Genomic DNA, 24,359 nt, shown 5'->3' on the forward strand with positions numbered 1-24,359 from the left:
GCCTAAGCTTTATCATTTTTCAGAGGGGGAAAAAAAAGTGGATCTTTGATGAAAAGGAAATGGAGTCGATCAGTTCCTCAGTCTTAAGCTTATTAGCACTTTTCATAGTTCATTAGATTCAGGGCAGTAATTGGTGCCCCAGCCCCTGGGTGCTCTGTTAAAGTTTGGTCTTCGGCACATACGGTCCAAAGTGGCTCCTGGCAGGGTCTGCGATTCCACAGCCTCAAACCCAATCACCGGGATCACCCTCGCGCTCGCCATCATGCCCCCAAACGGCATAGCAGACCTGGGAAGAAGACACTGCTAAAACCAGTCGCACTGAAGTTGAGGAGAAAATGTGCGCTTCTCTAAAGTGTAAGATGCATCTGGTTACGGTCAAGACAGTGCCTTTTCCTAGTGTGAAGATGCCCTCACCATCACTGAAGTACAGATTTAATTAGGGCTGCCTGATTCTATCTGAACTATGAAAGAGTAAACAGATCACCCCCAGGGTTTACTGTCCAAAGACCAGACTGACTGACAGCACTAATTGAGTAAAGATTTTCAAGTTGTGAGCCGGAGCCTTTTATACAGGCTCTTCCACCATCTGCCCAAGATTAACCTCTGTTCTGACCACGGCCAATGCAATTTCTAGTGCCTTAAGAAAACATTTATTTTTTTCTAGAGGTATCTGTCTCGTAGCAGCAATAAAAGCTCCTCCAGGTTTCACCTTTCAAGTGACTGAGTTAAAATAGCCAACATAGCCACAGTCTGAGGAGGTGCAAGCCGGAGACCGGATTAATTTACAAACTGGAAACATGGAAGCGAGCCCAGCATGGGATGATTGTGATGAAAAAAGTATCAGGACATATTGTATCTATTTGAAGATGGCTGGTGTATACGACAGTGAGAAGGCAATGGGATATACATGTTTACTTGGCATGGATAGTCATTTTAGTCTTTTAAATGGAACTTTACCTGTTGAAGCACCTGTAGTTGGCAGCTTCTTGCCCGTGTTGGACCTCAGCCGGTTGGCTGTTGAGGGCGTTGAGCAGCTCCTCGTTGCTGGCCAAAGCGTCCCTCCAGGGGGAAGAATAGGATTTGGGGATCACTGTTGTGTTGAACCTTTCATGAGGAATTTCTTTGAGAGGCCCAGAGTAACCTAAAGGAAAGTCACATAGGAAAAACACAGACTTATCAGACACTGGACAAAATAAGACAAGACTTTATTGATCTCATAATGGAGAAATTCACTTGTTCCATCGGCTATCAAGAAACACGCAGGGGGTGCAAAATAGACAGGAAATGTGCAATCCAGTACCTTGTCTGCAATGAATAGAACGCTTTAAAGGGCAAATAAGGGGGCATATACTGTGGGGGAAAAAAAGAATTTGGCCAAAATCCAATACAATGTCTATGTGAAACTGACCAAATACTTTTTTTCCCCACTGTATATGCACACACACACATATCCCCTCTGTGCATCTGTCTCAAGCATTGATAAATTCAGAGTATTTTCCGATGAGTGTTTCGATTAGAGTCATGGTTTACGTTCCAAAAGATTTACTGCATAGTACTTATTTTAAACATTGGCATTTGAGAGAAGATGAATGAACCTCTGAACTCTTCACAAAAAGCATATAATAATATACAAATACTTTTGTTCTAAAATAATGCCCTCTGTTGGGAAACTAGTTGAAACTACTTCTGAGTTTGCAGATTTTGTAGTGCCCACGTCGATGCTACCTTTGCAATTTGCCATTTGACTTAAATTTAAATTTTTATTATATTGCATTATATTATATTGAACAGTAGTTAATCAATGTGGGCAAGGAAACGTTTGCAGGGAAAAAGGAGGTGCTATATTTTCTTGCACAAACTTGGTTTAAATGACAGGCTACGCTAATTATTCCTGGCATGAGTCCAGAGATACATCTAACAGCCAGTCTGATTTTTTTTAATACTTATTATCACTATAGAGAGTAATTTGCTCCATATAAACAAGCAGACAGGGGTGTATGGCAGCTGTCATGGCAGCATCATTATAATGACTTTGCGCCTGCCACCCGTCATTGCTGTGACATTGCCCGAGTCCTCCTCTGTGTCACTGGCCTTTTTTCACAGTGGGACGCCACTTACCTGGAGCAATGACAGCCGGACTGCCCTTCTTTGCTACGGTCTTCTGGAGATTTAGAACCAGGCTATGTTTGCCCGGGATCGAGAAAGTCTGGTTTTCTTTTCCTCCTTGTGGCTCTGGCGTGGGGTGCTCAGGGGGTAAAGCCTCAGTTTGAACCTGTGAAGAACAGTGGGTAGTACAGTATATTGTATTGTAACAAGAAAATTGATCTGTTGTTTCTCACATTGATGATGTTTTGGGAACCATTGGCGGAGTTTTCTAGGGTGAATTTCTCCATTCGATTCTGTCTCTCCTGAAACATGCGGGAGCCACGGTTTCGGTTTTGCACATTCAGCTCCTCCATCATCACATCCTTGGGGACACTAATCTTCTTTCCCAAGTTTAGATGCCCTGTAATAACAAACAAAGTTCAGCCAATGTTAATCTTGGTTCTCCCACCTGGGGCTTCTACAAACTACTTCATCATCGATGTTTCTCAGATATGTAAAGGACAAATGTTTCCTAATTGGTATAGCTCTTTTCCACCAACAATAGGCTCTCTAAGTTCTTCACACCAAAGAACTACTCGCCCATTCAACTACACAGACACTGCATTGGGATTCAAACCACCAACCTTCCGATTATATGATGACCCGCTCTACCGTCTGAGCCACAGTCGCTTCAGGATTACAACATAATGAATGTTAATATAGCATTCATTCACACCACTCACACTCTTCCTAAAGAATAGACAGATATCTGCTTTAAAAACAGGGAAAAGTGTGCTGTGCATGGACTTTTAAGGACTTTTGGTCTTCTCTGATCTTACGTCTGTCAAATTCAAACAGCTGGAGGCCTTTTTAAAAAGCCAGTCCCTGTGCAGCATCACTAAGTTAAAATCCTCACAGATTTAGCTCAGGGTCTCTTCGCGTATTATATCACCGCACTGTGTGGCCCTGGAATAGCCCTGAGATGATGTCAAGGCCCTTGTAATGTTTGTTGTGGTCCGAGGTTGCACGGGTAACTGGGCGTATATAAATAGGATCTGTGGATGAGCGCAGAGCGGGTGGCAGTGGCTCTTGCATGATAAGTGTTGGAAGGTCTAGGCCTGTGCCACCCCGAGGAGCTGCCTTTGATCACACTGTGTAAAATGCGCAGCGTACAGTCACGTAATGCGTTCAGGCGACATAGTTTCAAAGTGAAGTTGGTCGACAGCTTGGCGCAAAACAGAAACTCCTCGCTGGAGAAGTTTGGGGGATCCTGACAACATGCCGGCACTCCTGGGATCTGGATTCCTCGCGCCATGTGTCCCCTGACAGTGGGCAAATACTGATGTTTGCAAAAGTTTGTGCTGACAACAACTGTTTCAAAGGAGACAGGTGGACACAGGCTTGAAATTTCAGTAGGAAAAAAGTGAAATTTACCTCTGCATAATCTGTATCAAAATGTGAGTTGTTCTATACAGTCTTCAAAGTCCTATGCTCTTTTGAGGACTTCTAAATACTCCTGGAGTGAAGCAATTAGAATAAATCTATTAAAAATAACTGAAGAGCAGCAAATGATTTCTAGCGAAGGCAGTTTGAGAGCTGAAATGATCAGTTCGAGTCCAGTGAAGCGGTCATGTTAGTAGGGTGGGAACATTTTGAGTTTTAAGGAAGTCTGACAGAAGCAGGTAGCACTCAAGTACATGCACTTTTTAAAGTAACTGAACTTCATCACACAATACTTATATACTTGAGTTACTTCTGGTTACTCTTTCCACCGTGAGTAAATCTGTAAGTCATAAAAACTTTATGTTATAAATTAAATACATCAAAATTGAGTTGATTCAAACAAATGTATTTTATTGCATTTCATCTCAAGAATGAATCGTTTTCATCTGAATCTTTGCAGTGTATTTTTTGTCGGAAATATCCAAATTCTCGTGGTCATGTCAAGTTTTGTATGGCCTCTTGCATCAACACTAATACTTACATCAGACTTGTTTAGTAGTAGATTTTACTTCTACTAGAGTAAATGTATTACTCTGTTTCTTCAGTAAATACGTTGGCTTTTCTGGCCACCTCTACCATCAGAATGATCGGGTTTACTCAAACATGCATCACTGAAACAAAGCACAACTTCAGGCAGGTTGGGAATCGTGTTATAATATAGTTAAGGTTAAAGGGAGTAGACGGAGTTTAACATTTTTAAAAATGTGTATTTTCCTCCAGCAATGTCCTAATGTGTAGAATGAGCCCAGACCTGTTCACCACAGCCGCTAAAATCCTGCACTGTCACTCAAAAAGTTGTTAATTCGAGTCCAAAGTGCCGTCATGCACGAGCTCAATATAGAAACTGCAGTTACGCGTAAGACCTGATGTGGCAGTAGCGAGTATAAAAATAACAACTTCATGTATTAAGGCATCAAAACATACATTTAGCCCTTTAGATCTTACCTCCTCTGGCCTCCCGGCACAGAGCTTGAGCTTGCATCATTTTCAGTTTGGTCGCGTTATCCAGACCCGGCTGCTGCATCATCATCATCATCGTCGTCATCTTTGTATCTGACAGAAACACAGTCAATCGTTCATGCTCTAAACCAGAACTACACTTACAGTCATTACTGAAGCATGGATGAACTTGTCTTTGCACAGATTTCTGGAAATGTATCAATAAAAAAAATCTTGTGATGCTAAAAACCGTTCTCCCTCACCTGCCTGTCTGCGCTGTGGCGGTCACCTCGGATGGCTGTGTGCTGTCCCTTGCTCTGTGATGCTTGTCCTGTCCAGTCTGACACCCCTCTGTATAAACTCGCCCCATCATGCCTAGGGTGCTGAGCTCACTGGGCTCTTTTTAGCAGGTAGTTAACATGGTGATTCCAACGGTGGGGTATGTCGGGGCAGTTAGGGTAGAGGGGCATGTCCCAAGATTTAAATGCTGCTCTCTGGCCTCTTCTGTAATAAAAACCGGATCCCCGATGTATGTCATAGAACAGCTGGTGCGCAGGCCGAGCTGACAGGAAGCACTTACACACTGACAGTGGGGAGAATACCTCAGATATGTACTTATAATATTTACAAGCAAGAGTAGAGTAACATTATTTTGTGGCATTGTTACTCAAGTGGAAAGCAATCATCCAACGGCTCAAATAGAAAAGCATTTGGTGAAATACGGAGAGAATGTTCAAGCACAAAAGATTGATGTTTTTGTAGTGATGTGATCCGACAGACCAAACACAAAATAAAAATAACATTTCAAATTAAATACAACATAAAATCGATTTAGCTTTTCGAGGACTATTCTATTGAGGACTATTCACCATTCTAAAGATATCATTTATGTTTGCTATTTTAAAGCAGTACTAAGTAACTCATGCCCCGAGAGGCCAAAAGTGCCAGTGCAGGTGTCGTAGCATGTTACATTTTTTTACTCATTAATTGTCCGTGAGAGTAAATACTACGTGTAAAGCGTATAGCAAAAGGGAGAGAGGGATATTGTACATCCAATTACACAATGGAGATCATTTTTTTCACTCAAACTTAGCTGTAAATACTGTTTAAGTGGCGCTATCCCGCAGTTAGCTTTGCCTGTTAGCCTGTTAGCTTCTTCTTCGTGATTACATTAGTGTGTACTGGGGGCAGGAAAGTTGAAATTGTGGTTTTCTGGCCAGAGACACCAGGGGGGGATGAAAGACGACCCCCCAATCATCCCGTTAACACTTGTATCACCCCCAGATGGACTACGAAAAGGATTTATTAAGGCAAACAAGTTCCGTAGGACTGCTTTAATTGCCTAGATAATTGCTTAGTATTTATATTTTCACCAGATAAACCAAATATTTAACTGCAAAATTAAGTCTTTCATTGTTTGTAACATTGGAAGTGGTGGGCGGGGCTTAGAAGAAAAAAAAAGAAATGTATAAGTTGTCATAGCAACGATAAAAAATGTTTAACTGTTGTTGGATATATAATAGATCCATGGATATATCAGACAAAACTAACTTATTATTAAACTAATTTACACCCCTGAATGTTGTCCCTCCTGTTCTTGCACCTGAACATACACCAGGACGACATTTTAAATATTTGGTTTCTTTTTATGTATTTATTATTTGTAGAAGGGGATAGTTTTGGTTTAAGGATCTTTCAGCTGCTTCTTTGCTGCCTCCAGCTGATGTCACTGATGATGTGGGCAGGACAGTACTGACAAAATACAAGTAAAAAATACTCTTTACTCCATTTAATGTACTTGAGTAAATGTACCTGATAACTACCCGCCTCACTTTCAAACATGTCGTAACTGTGATATATTTTCTAACTTTCGTAACGGTTTTCGGACGCCCCTCGCACACGACCCACGGAGGAGCTGTAAAACTGATGAGGTTACAGCGATCAGAGGTTGAGATATTTCTTCCCGTTTGGGGTCAAAGGCTTAATGTGTGGCAGTTGGCTTTTCTCTTTTTAACGGCGTCAGACCTCTGATGTCCTTTTCCTTCACACTGCCCTGAGTAATGGGAGTTTCACACATATGCCTCGGTGGGCCGCCTGTCCAAGCATAATAAATGATAATCTCTGACCCTTTGCTCCAAATTCTATATTTGTGTTATGAGCACCCCAGCAAGCTTTGCGAATGTTATCTTTCTAATATAGGGTCACGTTTATGACACATGTTTATAACTTACTGCACCATGCCATGCAATAGAAACAAAATAAATCACTTAAAATAAGGTGAACAGGTTTACTTATTTCATTATAGATCTAATTACACTCAGTAATTAAACACCATATTTTGTGGTTTACAAACAATGAAAAGCAGCATAAAGGTTGTACGTTGTGATCCAAACTAATTCGTTACTGACACAACGCATTTCTAGCGTCCCAATTCCTAGTGATGAGTGTGTTTACATGCACTCGAGTATCAAGGTTATTAATGGGGATTTTAAGTTTCCTGGTTTTGTCTGGTTTATGTAAACATCCTGGTTTCAGTTTCCTGGATAAGCCAATATCCAGTTTATTAGAAACCAGGATATTCCCACAGTTTACAGGATACTGCACCATGTAAACACAGTATCCTGTTTTTTCACAATTGCTGACATACTGGGCCGTACTCTTTGTATCTTCAACAAAACATTGAAGTAATCTTAATAAACAACTGCTTTTTTGCAGTCAGCGCTGCTTTTGAATTAAACCAATTTGGTAACACTTTATTTTACACTCTTGATACATTGTACCAGCCACATTAAGTACAATGTAATGTGCTCTGTAACAATCTGTAGTAACTTGTACCTACATATAATGGAATAATGTGTATTAGTATTTTGGTGGTACATAATGTAATACGACACAAGACCCAAACTCTAACCCTAACCTTAAGCCCTAACCCTAAGGCCCTAATGTCTTATTACATTATGTACCTCCACAGTATAATACACATTACTCCATTTTGTATGTACTGCAGGTACAAGTTACTACATATTGTTACATAGCACATTACATTGTACTAAATTTAGTTGGGTACAATGTATCAAGGTAGTGTAAAATAAAGTGTTACCACCAATTTTTTCTATATTTTTTTCAATTCTCATGTCTGTCACTGAAGCTCTACTGTTTTAAGTGGTTCCTTGGATAGTTCTTATTATTCTGGTGTATCTCTGTTCTTATAGTTCATATTTGTCATTAGCTCCGCCCCTCTCAGGAGCCTAAATATCCGGGATGCTGTTACTCATGTAAACAGAGATTTGAGTGTCCTGGTTTCTCATACGCTTGTAAACATATCCAGAATATTGTCATAGCCAGGATATGCCTAATAACCAGGTTACTCGAGTGCGTGTAAACACACTGATGACTGTGGATGCACATCTGGAGTTTTAAAAGACACCAGATAGTCTTCATGTGACCGAAGCAGCCCTGGTTCTTCAGTTTACCAGCATTGTAAGGCAACCGAACAAACACACACTCTGCTCCTTACCTGTTGTGTTACAAAAACTGCTGCTTTTTACGCATTGCAATCTGCACTGGACTTATGCAAACACTGTACTATAGGAGTCACGTGGTCTGCACATTGACTCATTACATTCATAAACTGTTAATCTGTTCAAGTCTTTTATTGGTTTGCACAGTTTCAAAAAGTTCATACATTTTGCATAGACGTCATTGTCATGTCCATCACCTACAATGTTGACTTTTCTTTCCATCTTGCAGCGCTGTCTGGTGGTCAGCAAATGCTCTCCTCCACTGGGACCTCAGAGACAACTCTCCCCCACAAATTGAATCATTGAGCCCAGCGGGAGAGCAGGGGGAAAAAACATTTTCTTTATCCCCGTTGAGATTGGATATCGATTTTGTACCTGGCCGGCTGCACTGTGCCTCCAATCCTGTGGCCCAGTGGGAAAGCCTCCCAGCTCTGGACAGACAGCAAAAATAAACCCAAGTCATAGGAATTTATCTGCAGCGCAAGGACAAAAGTTTCATCCCCATAGCCCGAAAATATATTTTTTACCTCGGAATAACATAAAGGCATGTCATCTGTTCATTGGTTAATGATAGTAATGCATTAGACTCAAATAGCGCTTTCCCAATTGCTCAAAGACGCTTTACAATTTTTGTTTAATAGTCGTTCACACCATACTTGATGGAGGGAAGCTTGTAGCCACAGCTGCCCTGAGGTAGACTGTTGGAAGCGAGGCTGCCAATCTGCGCCATCAGCCCTTCCGACAACCTTCCGACTCACTCAGGCTTCGTAGTGTTCCCTGGTGGTCTCCCATACCAGTACCACATTATTGAACTCTCCTATTTCACTTTTTTATACTCATCCAACCAAAACATTTGTACAGTCATCGTTTTTATTTAGTTTGATGTTTAACCTGAAAGAGTTTGACGCACAGAGCAACAGAGGAAAGCGGTCCAAACCAGACTGATATACAGTATTAGTGAAGGGATAGCATTTCAGTGTGTTTTCATGAGTACTGTCGAACTCCTAAATTAACCACTGAATATACCTGAATTTTTTTACTTGTTGTAGGGTAAAATTATTTTTGCCTGATGCGTGAAGCGTGTGCCATATTATGATTTGTTGATTTTGTATATAGTCAATTATGTGACAAAGAGGGGGTTTACCTTTTTCGTCATATGGTGACTCCGAAGGACGGCCCTGAAGGCAAAAAAATACTAATTGCGTCACATTTTTGACTAAAAAGGTTCCAAATTAGGTATTGTCCCTTTAAATAGGGAAGTTGTTGTGGTTAAATAACGGTGTTGGTGTCGCCAATGTGTCCACCTGTAACATAGGGGTCATTGAGAGAGAAGAATTAAGAGCCATTGATCAGCATGATTCACCCTCTTTTTCCAAAACCCACTATTTTCCACAGTGTGATCTCAGTTAGAGTTTTCTAGCGGTGTCATCTGTGTTTGAGAGGAGCACTGTTCATGTCACAGCCACCAGGCACTGACAGCTGACACCAGGACAATACAGGCCTCTCCAGTCTCGAGGGCTTGTGCAATTAAAGCACATTTAAAACCATTTGTCCCGATGGAGCTCACTAGAAGCACTATTTGACCCGCAAAAGCAAGCCAACTCCACAGGTAGTCTTCAGAGCAAGGCAGAAGTCAAACTGCGATTTGTGTTTATTCTCAGCTTTTAGTCTGAGAGCTAAATGCATTAAAATTCAGCAGGCTGCATAGGAAAGGAGTCATCGTTGTGAACTTTTTTTTTGGCGTGCTTGCAGGTGCCTCTGGGTGGAAGTCAGTCAGTTAAGGAGCTGTTTTGACAGAGCTTGAGAGAAGATGTACGGGCTGCTGTGCGAAAGCCTCCACGACTTCATCAAAGAGTCATATGGAGACGATGTGTGGAAACTGGTCCGGGAGCGGGCGGATGTCAGGCTGCACTCCTTTGTCACTCACCAGGTACTGTACACTATATGACAGCAGAAGTGCAAGGAATATGGAGAACAGGATAAATGGCTAAATTAAATGCTAAAAGTAAGTCATAATACTTGTTTGTATCATTTCACTGTGAATTGCACGTTCTATTTTTATTCATTTAAACACAGTCTCTAGACAAAATAAAATAACAAAATAAACAGATCAGTAAATATTGTCTATAACATACTATGGAATAATATAAAATAAATTGACCTCAGATGAATAACCGTTTATTAGAAGGACCTGATTTGGCCCCTGGGCCGCCTATTTGTGATCAGTGCTCGACAAATAGTATGTTGCTGAAACAACTAGGACTAACTAGGACTAATTCAAATCTAAACTAAAGCCCACACTGCAATAGTACAATAATTCAAACTAATGAATGAAGACCAGTACCGGAGAAGTTCTGCCGATTGTTATGCTCTTTGTGCTTTGAGACTGAAACAGGAGCACCAACTTAAACATAGTTGGATAATTACAATAATATTTCTCTCTAAAAACAATATCTCATTGTTTAAACACTCTATAATGACATGTTATTCATCTCCAATACAATTATTGACAGATAATTAAATTTCCTCATATTTCTTTCCAGCCCTTTGTACCTATCAATGACCTTAGGGATCCCTGAGTTATTTGTTCTGAAGCTGCAGATGTCTTGCTGGTATTTTGGATTTTCACAAAGCAAATATTTCTCAAAATCACAGGATGTCATATCTTTGATCTCACTTTGCCACTTTTGAATGTGATGGTCCTTCAGTATTCGTTCGACAGTCAGTTTGAGCCAGAGGACGCTGCTGAACGACTGTGTGGCCCAAACATGTGGACAAACCACAGTCGTCCAGGATGTTCTTGACCTGGTGCAGCCACGGGGAGATGTAGTCACCCTGTTGTGAAAAGTTGGAGAATATGGTTATAGATTTGTTTGGTGAATTTAGTATCTTTACTTTGCACAAGTCTCCACCAGTATCCAATCACTTTTTTTTTCCTCGCAGTGATGTTCTGAAAATAAGTTTGCACATACAAAGACGTGCTTTCAGAAATGGTGCATAGAAAAAAACACTTACTGAAACTTTGTAGATGGAGCTAATTTTAGCGCCTTGCACGCTGCCAGCTTGTTCGTGACTCAGTGCTTGCATTTGCAGGTGTACAGTGAGAGTGTGATTCCACGCATCGCGAAGGCAGCCAGCGGAGTGACAGGAACGCCTTACAATGAGCTGATGAACTCCTGGGGCGTCTACTTCCTCGGGTTTGTGGGAAAGTATGGATACGACAGAATTCTGAAGGTAAAAGTTTAGGGGAAAACATTCTCTAACTATTCTCTAAGTAACTCGAAAAACTATATATATACACTATATAAAGGAAACTTGTGTGTGTCTATAGGTGCTGGGCCGTCATGTGCGTGATTTTGTGAATGGCCTCGATAACCTTCATGAGTATCTGCGCTTCAGCTACCCAAAGGTGCAGCCCCCAACCTTCTTCTGCCAGGAGGAGTCTGCCACTGGAGTCACCCTGCACTACAGGTCAGGAGGCCAGCATAGATATAGTAACCAGAAGTGGAAGTAAAATCACTGACAGTTACTCAAGCACATGCACGTTTTATTTTTGTAAATCTTTACATTACACATGCTTTAAGTCTATAATTGTACTTTCTTTTTGGAACTACCTCTAGTGTATTTATTTTAAATATCAAAATTGTTAAAATATGACTGGTTTCAATGCTTTTGAAAATTTTATTTAAGTGTTGACATCACAGCTCTACTTCCGGGTCCACAGATGTGCGAGAAACTACAAAAAACTCTTTAATACCACAATCAATATATGTGAAACTCAACAGAGAGTTACTGAACATACTTATTTATCAGGCTTATCAGCCAAAAATGCAGTACCTACTGCTATAAAAGTAATATTTACCAAAATCGGTATGGTTAGTGCTAGATCGTATGCTTGGGAGGGACGGTCTGCTGTGAAAACATGAGATATCATGACACAAATTAAGGTTAGGGCCAGGGAAATGGTTAACCTTAAGGTTAGGATTAGGGTTATTTGTATTTTTAGACAAACCAACTCATAGATCTATAAAAAATCACAGCAGACCGTCCCTCCAGAGCAAACGATCTAGCACTAACCAATCGGTAATTCCGGGTTGGTGGAGATAAATGCTAATGGCGCAGCAGCTATGCTAACCCCGGAAGTAGTGATTTTAGTAAATATTACTTTTTTACCAGTAGGTGCGGCATTTTTGGGTAATGAGTCTGAGAAATAAGTAGGTTCAGTAACTCTCCGTTGAGTTTCACAAATATTGATGGTTGTTTTAAAACGTTTTTTATGTTTTTTCTCGCATATTATGCTAGTACCCGGAAGTGGAAGTCGTGACGTTACACTAAACAAACGTATTGACTTAACATGGTTGGCGCGGCAACAGTTTAAAACGGTTTACCTTCTTCTATATCACTTCATGTCGGTGTCCAATAAGGAAGTGAAACTATAAGCTAAGTTTTATTATCAGTCAGTCAAATAAATCACTTCTTAAAGATTATTTTGACTTTTCTTCTCAAATTTGACTTCTTCTTCAGTAAATTGGTGGTTAGAACAAATAGCAGAGTGGAGAAGTGTTAACATAAGTATTTCACCATCACAGGAGCAAGCGTAAGGGGTACCTGCACTACGCCATGGGCCAGTTGAGGCAGATGGGAAAACAGTTCTACGACACAGACATCCATGTGGAGGTGCTGTCCGAGCAGATGGTCGGAGATTACTCTCATGTCACGATGAGGTAACCACCAACGCTTAATTATACACGCAGTACAAATCCTATGTACATATTTCATCATTTCAATACTTTGGGTGTGCCTAGGCTGAACTTTGACAACTCTGCCTACCGCTACATCATGAAGGAGGATGAGGAGGAGCAGGAGATTCTGCCGATCACCTCCGATTTTTTCTTTGAGGTCTTCCCTTTTAACATCGTCTTCAGACAGGTAAAAAGTTGCTCTACAAAAGTAACTAAAATCACATATGAACTTGAGGATTAAAAGCGATTTATACTGACCTTCCAGGACATGGTGGTGCACAATGTTGGCTCTGGTCTGTCCACTGTCTTCCCCGATTTAGATGGGAAAAAGATCACTGATGCATTTTTGCTGGCTCGCCCCCTAGTGGAGTTCACCTGGAACATGGTCAGTAAATATTTCCTCTCTAATAATACTGAATCTTGCTAGGCTTTGAAGGCCATACACCGGATTAAAAAACAAATAATATTAATACAAACAATGAAAGGGGAAGCCATTAAATTAAAAATGTTCGTTGTGGCCCAAACTCGTTCATATTTGTAACATCCCAAATTCTGCACAGGGATGAGTTTGTATCGACACATTTCACAACTTTTCTGGGTCACTGTCACAGAAAGGCTACAAAACAAGCATGTACGTTCATGAAATTGATAAAAATGCTTTATAAGTATTTCCCCCATAACTGCTATACAAGGCAGTGGTATTAATGTCCGGGCATTGCATCATGGCATGCCATACCAATGTAAAGAAGGTACAGTGGGGAGTGATATAGCACCGATATAGCTTGTTGTGCCTATTCATAATGGTCATAATGTTATATTCAATCAGTGTCATATTGAATCACTTTTAATTTTTCAGTCAGAATGATAGAATAATGTCTCACTGTCTGTGCAGATTATCTCCCATCCCAACAACCTGTTTGAGATCATGTCTAAGGAGCCGGTGAAGAGGGAGAGGAACCTCCATAACCGCGTCCAGAGTAAGAGGGGCAGCCATGTAAACCCTCGCAGTGGTGTGTGTCTGTGTGCAAGGGCATTCAGATCATTTCACTTTATCAGATGTGAAAGACATACTAGATTGATGTTTTGAGCTAGAGCGCCAATCTTAGACCTGGCTTAATATGAGAAGAAGCGGTGCAGAAATGAACTTGTTCGATGTGTTAATTAACTCTAAAGGGACTGAATGTATCAGTGTCCCTCCTGAGATGTGGTCATCACTATGTTGGCATCTTCTCCACAGATTCAGACTATGAAAATGTAAACCGCTCGGCTGACGTCGACGTGGAGCTCATGGCTTTCCAGTCTATCATTGGAGATGATTACAAAGGTCTGATCTGAACACTGACATTATGCACAAACATGGCAGACACAGTAAAAATCTTCCACATGTAAAATGCAGAATCACACACTCAGGTAACCGATGTCCAAAGTTATATTTGTATTTCAATGTCAAGATCTAGGTCAGGTCTATTTACACAGCACAGTCCCAAAACAGTCATCACTGCCCCAAAGTGTTGTACAGGTTCAAAGTGCACAGTACACCAAATCACCGTATAACTTTGAACGACCTGAGAGTATTATGCTGCTTTTTTTTTATTTTGGAGATTTTCCACCACATTTGCACCTCTGATGTAACTTTTGTTGTGCGTTCCCTCTGTTTATTATTAGACACAGTGAAAATAACAAGTGATAAAGATTAGCACAAACTTTCAAAATATCACCTTGACTTTCTGTCTGTATCTGCACAGTGCTGTAAAAGGGTAGTTTCACATACTGATTACAGCATAGATTCACATATCAAGTGGTCGTCCTGCAGCCTTTTGCTCGTGTGGCTCTTTCAGATGGAAACAGTGCTAATGCAATGGAGAGCTGGGGCGATGGGAGCCGCTGCCTCAGACTCAAAGGACAAATGAGATACATGCCTGAGTGGGAGTCCATCATCTTTCTGGGAACGCCTGTGTAAGACCCGCCCCCTACACACACACACACACACACACACACACACACACACACACACACACACACACACACACACACACACACACACACACACACACACACACACACACACTCACACATATTTACATACAGCAGAGCTATTATGTAAATGCTGCAAATAAAACGAATACAGTCCACAAAGGGGAAGAGCTGTACTGAATTACAGGGCTGGAAATAAAAGCCTGGGCAGTGAATCAAATCAGAGTCCCATTCTAAGAGCACTTTACCATGCATGAAATGAGCTGCTAATTAGCTTTTAATCAGACAGTGCAGCTCTTGTGCGGCTAATGGGAGCCTATTTCCAAGTGAGTGTTTTCAGCCGTGTACATTACCCGCCTCCTTCTCCGACAACATTTTATTTTCTGAGCATAATCCCCTCAAGACTGTATTGACGCAACAACAGAAACACGAAATGTCATACCACACTCCCGGGAATAATACGGTAAAAATACACATCAACTTGAAGACTTGATTAAATGGTTGTATCAACATTGTTCATTCATTTTTCACAGTGTAGACCTTTGTGCAGCTATGAACGAGTCAGTTGCTGAGCAGATATTACAAATATACAGTGGGGTGTAGAAGTATTACTCCTCTATATTATTCCCTCATATTATTATGTAAAGTCTGATACTGGGAATATTCTTTAAAACAAAAATCACACTCAGGCTTATTCTGTATACAGGGGTTTCTCAATCATGGAAAGAGCGAGAATATGTGTTTGAACACTGAACACTGTGAAATTTGTAGTTTCAAGTTATTATTGCGGCATAGTCTGTGCATACATTGAACCTTTGTTATCATTATTTTTTATCTATCCTTTATTTAACCAGGAAGGTCTCATTGAGATTAAAAACCTCGTTTTCAAGGGAGTCCTGGCCAAGATGCAGCTAAAGAAACAGTTACTAACAAATAAAGTGACACACAGACACACACACACACACACACACACACATTAATGCTCCTCCGTGTGATTAAGTTACAGGTGTAGGAGGGCAGTAGACCAAGCATGGCCTTATAAATAAAAGTGTACCCATGACCCAGCCTCCTGGAGGACAAAGAAGGCCATCCCACTTGAGAACACAGTTCACAATGATGGGTCAAGGTCCTACAGTTAGTAATGAACCTCAGCATGATATTCAGAGTCAATCTTATGTAGACATTGATCAGAGGCATTCATGAACAACAGGTTTCCATTGTCTAAATTGTCTCTATGGGGCTTGAAAGTCAGGGAGTCATTGAGCAAAATACCAAGTACGTGTGAACCACCTCTAATTCATTTCTGTCAAGAGTAGACAACAAGGGGATAGTTTGAGAAAGCTTCTTAGTGTTTGAAAACAACATTAGTTTTGTCAACCTTTAGAAAACAAATGTGTATCAGATTGCTACATTGTAAAATTTAAATAAATAAATGAGCCACTTTTTTCTCTGCTTGCCCAGTATGGAGAGCCTGAGCGCCATGTTTAAGACAGGCCTGTACATCAATGACCTGAGCATGCACGACTCCAGCCGAGACCTGGTGCTGGCTGGAACCCAACAGTCCGAGGAGCTGAAGAGAGCGCTCATACAGGTTCACTAAACATGCCACTTTACATCATCCACTCTCCACTGAGGTCTGACTCCCACCTCACACCGGCTCTCTATGGCCTGAAAACTATAGGCAATAGGTTGCACTCACATGTCATCATAACATGTGATACAGAGCCTATAGTTGAACAGAGCTTGGGATTGTGTTGTGAAAGCCGCTAAGATATCTGGGATCCCTGGTGCCTTCCATAAAAACCAAGGGAGATTTTAAGACGTAACATACGTGTGTTATTGCTGCTATCTTCAAAGTAAAGGTGATACAAACCTGTATGTCTAGCAAAAGAAACCTAATAGTGTAAGCTTTGAGTAAATATAATTGAGATAAAACTGAATGTATATTGGTAATGACAGTTTGTGGATTTAGGCCCCTGCATATTGTATTCTGTGAATGCAACCTAGTTAGAAATATTCCTCTGTCCTTGTTGTGAATACAGGAGCAGAAGAAGTCCAGTAAGTTGGAGGAGAGCATGAAGATGTTGGACTATGAGATGAAGAAGACAGACGACCTTCTGTACAGAATGATTCCCAAACCAGTGGCCAAGAGGCTGCGCAAAGGAGAACCAGCTGTCAACACGTGTGAGGTGTGTAGAAAAACATGATTCTTAATAGATTTGAGAGCACTGAGTGTCCACTGGGGATGGGCAAGTAAGTCTATTTAGTCTACAGTCTATTTATATACCTTTTTAAATGTATACTGTCGATGAAAAAGGTACTGTATGTATCCTCTCTTTGGACGACTAGTGCTTGCTCTCCAGTCTTTGGGTAGATCAAGGTTCGCCACTTGAGGCACTTACAGTTCACACCAACGCACGCAGTATGTGCCATTCCGGTGTAAAAACCTGTCAAAGAGCCCAGACTCAAAGCACTTGTTGTAGTGACCCGTAAAAGCAAGAGTGCTCTTGTAGAAATAATGAAATTCTTAAGTGAACACAAAGTGCAAAATGCAGGGCCAACTAGCCAGATACTGGGAGATTGGGTTTAAAAGTATCTACTACATCTCATTTTGTAAACAGTGGAGAAAATCAAACACTGTACACTGATTCTAGGACGAGTTATGTCATGTTTTTGTCGTATTTTATCAATGGAAATGGAGTATTTTATCAAAAGAAATATGCAAAACGTCATAGCTTATTAAGGATGTGGCTAAAACAAACAAGTAACAAGTGGCATTAGAAAAAGACAGTGAGCAGAAAAGGTCAAGCATTGGGGTGAAGTGTGTAAAGGTTTGACCGCCTCGTGTTTCAGTCCCTCTGAGCACCTAAATACTTTTCTTCTGATCCTTATTGTCTGCGTCCACTGCACTGTTTCACTCACTCATCCTTTCTCTTCAGGTGTTTCCGGACGTGACCATTTTGTTCAGTGATGTTGTTGGATTCACCCGCATTTGCAGCCACATCACCCCGTTGCAGGTGGTCTCTATGCTCAACACCATGTACACACTGTTTGACACGCTCAGCGAGAAGCACCGGGTCTTCAAGGTTTGTCACACTCTCCATATGCTGAAAATTGTCCACTGTTTACCTGATTTTGTTTAGAATTATTTTACAATTACAAATAAAAAACACAAACGTTCAGCTGTAACAAATAAGTAGTTGAAGAGGCAAAATATATATCTTGAATTTTTTTATTTTTTTTATTTAGTGGTATACTTTAGACACCATAAATCCGGGCTATTCAATTACATACAATTACAATTATCATTGCTGAAATAGAACTATGCCAAAACATAAACGTTTTCATGATATTCCAGCATTTTAACCTTGTTCCGCCCTGCCCACTGTTGCCTCTTTTCCCCCCGGATTGGCACGTCTTTTGTATTGACTCTTCTGGTAGAGCACGGAGAACGAGAGAAAATATGCCGCTAAAATCTGCTGTTTAGCAGATTGATTTGTGTAAAATGTCCAATGTTCATTTGCACCAACAAGTCAACACTGCACTGTTTCTCTGCCCAAAAACGGCCCAAAAACGGCTTTGTGTCCGTGTAGAACTGATTTACTCTTGACTTTTCCAGTCCTATGTAAACTAATATGAGTGAAGGGGCGGGCACTACTCATGGCACCGCCCACGTGAACTTTCGGATTTCCAGCTCTATTGTAATATTGAAGCATTTGTTTAAAAGCTGGACTCTCATTGCACCAGAAGCACATGGTTACTTATTATATGTAAAGTACTTTAGCTCCTAATCACAGCTGTAGGACTCGATTCTAACTTCTGACACTACTCTAAAGGCTAAATGGAAGCACTCGAACGGCAACAAGAGTTCTCTGTCATAATTATGTTTTCAGAGTCTCCTCAGTGAGAGTGTGCGTGGAAACGTAGCCGATGTAGCATTCGCGGGTGCGTCGCAATAAGCCTAATATTATTTACGTATTATGGGAAGATGGAAGCAATGGCCACTAGCTGCTCTGCTTTGTGACGACGACACTAGAGGCCGCCATTGCTCCGCCATTGCTGTAGTACCGCTGTATAGCCGCTAGTCTCCCATTGGAAAGCATTGCACTTTAGACACGTTAAAAACAACTTTTAAGCCTGGTTTCTGGGTTAGTTACAATTAAAGAAATCAGACTGTTTTTTGTAATACATTTTTTCGAAATCTCGTACCAATGAGGGTCGGACTGTTAGTCTATAGTGAAGATCCCGCCCTCATGCCCTTTTTAGGAACATGCTTCGTCAAATCTGGGGAGGAGGAGGAGTCTGTAAATCCACCATGATTTCCCCCTTGAACGTAGTTATTGTATCAAACGGGGAGGCGTGAGTAATGACAGTCTATTAATACTATGTCTGTTGATGGAAGTGGGCCAGACCAGACTGTTTTGCGGGCCGGATCTGGCCCACAACCAGAATAGGCTTTCCATAAATCATCTTGCATATGCTATAAACAATACTCTTTTTGTATAAACTATACATTTCAAGAAAAAATAGAATGACGTACGAAAATAGGTTTGTTGTGACTTTGTTTTTACATAAAGTAGAGCCTAAATTTGTAGAAGATATATAGAAGTCACACAAATGTGCTTCTTCCAACAGTTTGCTCGTCAGTCATTTCATACAATAGAAAAGAAAATACTACACGCACCTAATAATTATGTTAAATAATAATAATAATTTCTACTATTGTTTGCTCTTTCCAGGTAGAGACCATTGGAGACGCCTACATGGTTGTGGCAGGAGCTCCAGAGAAGACCAAATACCACGCTCATAACATCTGTGACATGGCTTTGGACATGGTGCGCTCCATTGACCACCTGAAAGACCCGTCCAACGGAAACAACATCCAGATCAGAGTTGGTGGGACCTATAGACAATAGCCTATTTTTCCATCATGTCCGATGAGGAGAAGTCACTGTTTGATCCATGTTCTGCAGGCATCCACTCTGGGATGGTTGTGGCTGGTGTAGTCGGCCATAAGATGCCACGATACGGTCTGCACGGTGACACCGTCCACACGGCTTCTGCCATGGAGAGCAATGGCAAAGTACAGCCCCAAATTAACAGGAGAGATTCTGATTCAAATTCACGCCAGTTCTCAGTGCACGTTGTTGCTCTATTTTTTAGGAAATGCACATCCAGCTGAGCAGCGCGACCTATGAGCACCTCAAAGGAAGCCACTTTATTTTTGAGCGGAGGGGAACCATTACCATCAAGGTCAGATCTTTAAATGTGTCCCTGAAGCAATTACAGATTAATCATCAGCAGCTAATTGCCGTTTCCTGTTGAGCACACTGTTCAAATCTCTGCACTTTTTGAATACAAGACTTTGAACAAAAGAGAAGGCTAAGTGCTGCCACCAGATTTATCAGAAGTATTCACAAGGAAGAACATTATAAAACATTATAAAAAGTTACGACGTGATGAAGAATCTCAATTAATATTCAGAGCAAGTGACTGTGACTTGTGTGGGTTTTATCGCTTCATGTGCACAAACGTAAATGATAATTTCAGGAAGCAAATCCCTGAGGTCTGAGTCAGATGATTGCAGGTGCTAATCTCTACGACTGACTTATTTGTCATGTAGGGAACAGTGAGTGCTACACCCACGTTTTTTTTAAATGGTGCTGTTGTATGCACTATTTACTTGCCCACCCTGGAATTTGACTAGCCACCCAAAAAGCCAACTTAAAAAACTCATTGTTAGTAATGAATGGGCATATGAGGCACTTAATCCTCCAGTAGCCATGCTGCCTTTGGTAATGCCCTCCTTTGGCCACCCCAGTGAAAATGTATTGCTCCACCACTGCACTGTATAACATCAGGTGGGAAGCATTTTGAGGTTTAGAAAAGAGGACAGACTGAATGTGCAAAAGGACTCAAGCATGAATTAAGCAATAAATGAATAAAAAAAAAATCAAGTATTTTTTAAATGATCGAAGAACATTATAAACTGGAGCGATCCCTTTAACCTGATTTAATCCGGCCCCTGACTGTATGTAGGGGCCTGTATGCCAACAAAAAGTATGTCTTCTTTATGATTATGATTTCTTTAAGGAAATAACCAGTATACTAATTCCAGCTTCTAGGAGGCAACTTAAATTGAAAAAAAAAGGAAAGAATTCCACACGTGTCCAGCACAGGGCACTGACATAATAAGAGATAGGATATAAACAACACATTATAGCCATGTGGCTGTGGCTACAGCAGAAACTTACCACCACAGAGTGTGGAGTGAATGAATAATGACTACAGTATAATGACAGTGTACTTTGAGAAACTTGTGACACAGGCTTGTAAAATGCAATACAAGTGTAAGCCGTTATTATTATTTATTACAGTTCTATGACGCTTTTGACCAAATCAGCACTATTTTAAAATCACAGCTCGTTATCATTCATTCATTGGAAAAATGTTTTCTCAATATTATTTACGTGTATTATATGCGGCCCGCCGAGGAAGCTGGATTTCGGCCCACAACCCATCACCCCTGCTTAAAAATAATAAATCATGGATTTAATTGAATATCTACATCAAAAGGCTGTGTTGACGTCGGTGGCACTGAGAGTCCTAGTGATAATTAATAGTGGTAAAACCCAGCTAAACCTTTAAAACATTTGCACAACGACATTTGAAGTTTCTTATTTATTCTTTAGGGTAACGTGGAGATTGAGACATACTGGCTGAAGGGGAAGCGGGACAAGGACGGTAACGCTCAGGCGGCATGTCCGCAGTTCGAGACTCAGACCATCAGCAAAGCCACCATCTCCGACCCAGAGGCCACAGGGGACAAGGAGGGGCTGGTACGAATCAGACATGCCTTGCAGGAAACAGCTCTCTGCTCTGTGTTGTCCGCTCCATGATGTCTGGTTGAAGCACTCCTCATTCTGCTCTGGCCGCAGGTTTTCCCGCTGGTGGCCGGGGAGGACGAGGATGATGTGAAATCTATTCGCTCTCATCGCATTAAGATGGAGATTTCGGGCAATTCTCTGGAGGAGTCAATGGAGGAGAGCCACGTGGAGGAAATGTCTGTCCATAAGGTGAGGATTAGGACTAGTGTTTAACAGAGCGGGTAGTTCTAGGAGCATACTTTTTTTTGCTTACATTGGAATATGATAAAACAGTATTTTAGTTCAATTTAAATAAAGCATAATATTTGCATAAGTATTCAAGCTACTAATTTTTTCCTGTCATGTTAATAGACTGAGTACAATTGTTGGCTACCCACTTAGCCTACTCTGTACTACCTGCTGCTGCAGCTTGTTGCTATTATCGCTGTTCTTCTCAGTCCCACTTCAAAGATGCTCTGCAGGACGGCCTGCAGGACCCACACCTGGAAATGGACTCTCCAGTATTGGACGGACGCGACTCACTGCTACAGTCCCGCAGCAGCTCCTGCGACTCCAGTTCCAAGAGTGCAATGTGCTCCGTGTCCTGAACCACAAAGCGTCATGCAGACTTATGCTGAGTCTTTTTGTGCCTCTTACTCAAAGCACTGACTATTTTGGACAATACGTACAGTACTGTGCAAAAGATTTAGGCAGTTTCTCACTAGAAAGGTGTTTCAGTGTTTGGATGACGCCAATGAGAAAATAAAATATTAAGAGCTACTGATGTACTTGACAGGGCCAAGTGAAGGTGGATTCTTGTTCTCAAAATTGATACTTATCACAGTCAAAGTGCCATACGTATCAATTATGTAATTTTTAAATAGTGAATTAACAGGACTTTTTATTTACAACTGCCTGTAACTTTTGAATAATACTGTAAAATAAATGGTTTGTTTTTTTCACCTTGAACTATTGTGTCGAGAGGTGAGAGTTTTGTGCCTTACAAGTTTGTATTTGAACTAGCCCTTAATGCGAGAAGCTTCTTCTGGCTTTGTGTGGTGTTAAAATGCATGGCAGAAAACATCAATGTTCATTTAGTTCTGAGCAGAAGAACAACATACACATGTTTGTTTATCAGATGCTGACCAGCGCTGGGTGAATTATTGCTTTTCAAAATAATGCCTCACATTCATCATCTCTTGCGATGGAAATGTGAACAGCAAAAACACGACTCTATCAATGATTGATCATTACTGTATTTGGTTTAGATGGGCAAACTTGGTTAGTAATTTCCTGTACATTTGGTTTAGCTTCCACTGCAACCAACCTCATTTATTCAAACAGCGTCACGTTTCCTCCTTGACATTGTTCGATATCAGCCATGTCAAGTCACGATGTAAACAACTGTGAAAAATAAAGAGCCATGGCGGCTGAAAGGTGTTTGGATCATTTTGTTATCATCACCCAGAGGTACTGGCAGATTAAAGTGACACTAAATACATAGAGGAACATTTACACGAAATACATCTTGGATAAGACATTGTCGTTTGTCTCAGAGGAGACGGTAACAATCTGCGCCACTTCCACCGATTAAAATAAACTTTGATTGTGCTTTATGTGACTTGTGCCATGTGAAAAGTGCACATATGAGTCCCCCCTTCCTTTGTTGTGAGTTGGGTTGAGTCATTTAGGTTTCATTGACAAAACCCTGCTGTTTTTGTGACAGAGAGCATATGGTTTTCCAACCGTAATGAAACAACAATACATAGCACATTACATTATCAAACAATGCACTGTCTGAGCCTTAATCACTATCTAGGCTATTTTGCTGTTGATAACATTTCTTCACACCTCACTGATGCGCGTGCACAGTACAATTTCCAGCTTGTAAAGAACAGATGACTAATCCACATTTGAGTTGCCTTGACATGACACTTCTTTGGCACAGGGCTGTGTGTCAATAACACCCTGTATCTTCTGCGATGGATTGTCTCCTATTAAGATTGTGCTACTGCAGCCAGAATCAATGTAACTCTCTTGAGACTTGCAGCTCATCTATTTGGCTCTCGAGCACAAGGACATACAATCATACATGTCACTGCACCACAGAAGATGGCTACAGACAAATAAGACACACAGTCTGCAAAATGGTTTTCTCTTCAGACCACATTGGCCACGGATGGGCATTCTGATGAGCTGCACTTGTAGGTGGCGTCCTCTCTGTCAAGGCTGTAGCCATTGCTCCGTTGGTCTTTAGGCGGGGTCTGAATGGAGCAGTGGAAGCAAAAGGTGTAGAGGAAGGCAAGTAGAAGCAGTAGACACACCGCACAGAAGATGACGACGATAACGATGGTATGGGCTTGCATGGCCGTCTCCTCTTGTGGCAGGAGCGTTGTCACTGGGCCAGACGATGCCGAGCTCACGCTGAAATTGGGCATTGTTGAGAGGGGGTGTAAATGGGGCATCTCGGACGGCAGCTGGGATACTCCAGACATGATGATGTGGAAACTGGAAGACAGCCAAACAAAATTGTAATTTGTGGTTCAGATTGTGCAACATCAGCTTTAGTGAGTTTGATAACTTCAAAATGCCTCGACTACAAATCATTTTTACCTAAGCATATTTCTGGCCTTCTTCGCGTTACATCACTCCCCAAAGTGCCACAGGTAATGAGTCTGAATGTTTTTGCATGCCTAATTACTGCTGAAATATGTTACTGTTAGCCATGC

At 41.1% G+C, this 24,359-nt stretch overlaps 3 protein-coding genes across 4 annotated transcripts in view; 2 read left to right on the forward strand and 1 right to left on the reverse strand.

Moving 5' to 3' along the window:
- The window catches only part of LOC306963050 (SLC35A4 upstream microprotein-like), a 112,240-nt gene that overhangs the window by 70,903 nt on the left and 16,978 nt on the right, over positions 1–24,359 (forward strand). The gene's annotated exons all lie outside the window — the stretch shown is intronic.
- Positions 34–4,990, reverse strand: LOC306963626 (myozenin-2). Its single transcript, XM_079557205.1, has 6 exons — positions 4,791–4,990; positions 4,534–4,641; positions 2,340–2,506; positions 2,119–2,272; positions 958–1,141; positions 34–286 (listed from the first exon to the last, which is right to left on the reverse strand). Exons 2-6 carry the CDS (start codon positions 4,631–4,633, stop codon positions 103–105), a joined length of 789 nt encoding a protein of 262 aa, XP_079413331.1. The 5' UTR covers positions 4,634–4,641; positions 4,791–4,990; the 3' UTR covers positions 34–102.
- Positions 9,508–22,858, forward strand: LOC306962985 (soluble guanylate cyclase 88E-like). 2 transcript variants are annotated; one of them, XM_079556403.1, is made up of 19 exons: positions 9,508–9,657; positions 9,801–9,978; positions 11,142–11,282; positions 11,380–11,519; positions 12,638–12,772; positions 12,854–12,977; positions 13,056–13,175; positions 13,683–13,800; positions 14,028–14,114; positions 14,629–14,746; positions 16,226–16,355; positions 16,807–16,953; positions 17,704–17,850; positions 19,504–19,660; positions 19,738–19,847; positions 19,928–20,017; positions 21,457–21,603; positions 21,703–21,840; positions 22,089–22,858. In XM_079556403.1, the coding sequence occupies exons 2-19, from the start codon at positions 9,859–9,861 to the stop codon at positions 22,236–22,238; spliced, it is 2,319 nt and encodes a 772-aa protein (XP_079412529.1). In that variant the 5' UTR covers positions 9,508–9,657; positions 9,801–9,858; the 3' UTR covers positions 22,239–22,858. The 2 variants fall into 2 exon arrangements, with proteins under 2 accessions (XP_079412529.1, XP_079412530.1); XM_079556404.1 differs by having other exon boundaries at positions 13,683–13,767.

Source organism: Gobius niger (assembly GCF_951799975.1).
Source record: "Gobius niger genome assembly, chromosome: 5".
Classification (NCBI taxonomy): domain Eukaryota; kingdom Metazoa; phylum Chordata; class Actinopteri; order Gobiiformes; family Gobiidae; genus Gobius; species Gobius niger.

Excerpts from the sequence above, each read along its gene's own strand:
- LOC306963626 (XM_079557205.1), bottom strand. The coding sequence starts at position 4,633 with ATGACGACGATGATGATGATGATGCAGCAGCCGGGTCTGGATAACGCG. Across the intron at positions 2,273-2,339 it reads GTTCCCAAAACATCATCAAT|GTTCAAACTGAGGCTTTACC; the intron begins GTGAGAAACAAC and ends TGTTCTTCACAG. Across the intron at positions 1,142-2,118 it reads TCCGGCTGTCATTGCTCCAG|GTTACTCTGGGCCTCTCAAA; the intron begins GTAAGTGGCGTC and ends ACTTTCCTTTAG.
- LOC306962985 (XM_079556403.1), top strand. The coding sequence starts at position 9,859 with ATGTACGGGCTGCTGTGCGAAAGCCTCCACGACTTCATCAAAGAGTCA. Across the intron at positions 13,801-14,027 it reads CCATGTAAACCCTCGCAGTG|ATTCAGACTATGAAAATGTA; the intron begins GTGTGTGTCTGT and ends TCTTCTCCACAG. Across the intron at positions 21,841-22,088 it reads AGGAAATGTCTGTCCATAAG|TCCCACTTCAAAGATGCTCT; the intron begins GTGAGGATTAGG and ends TGTTCTTCTCAG.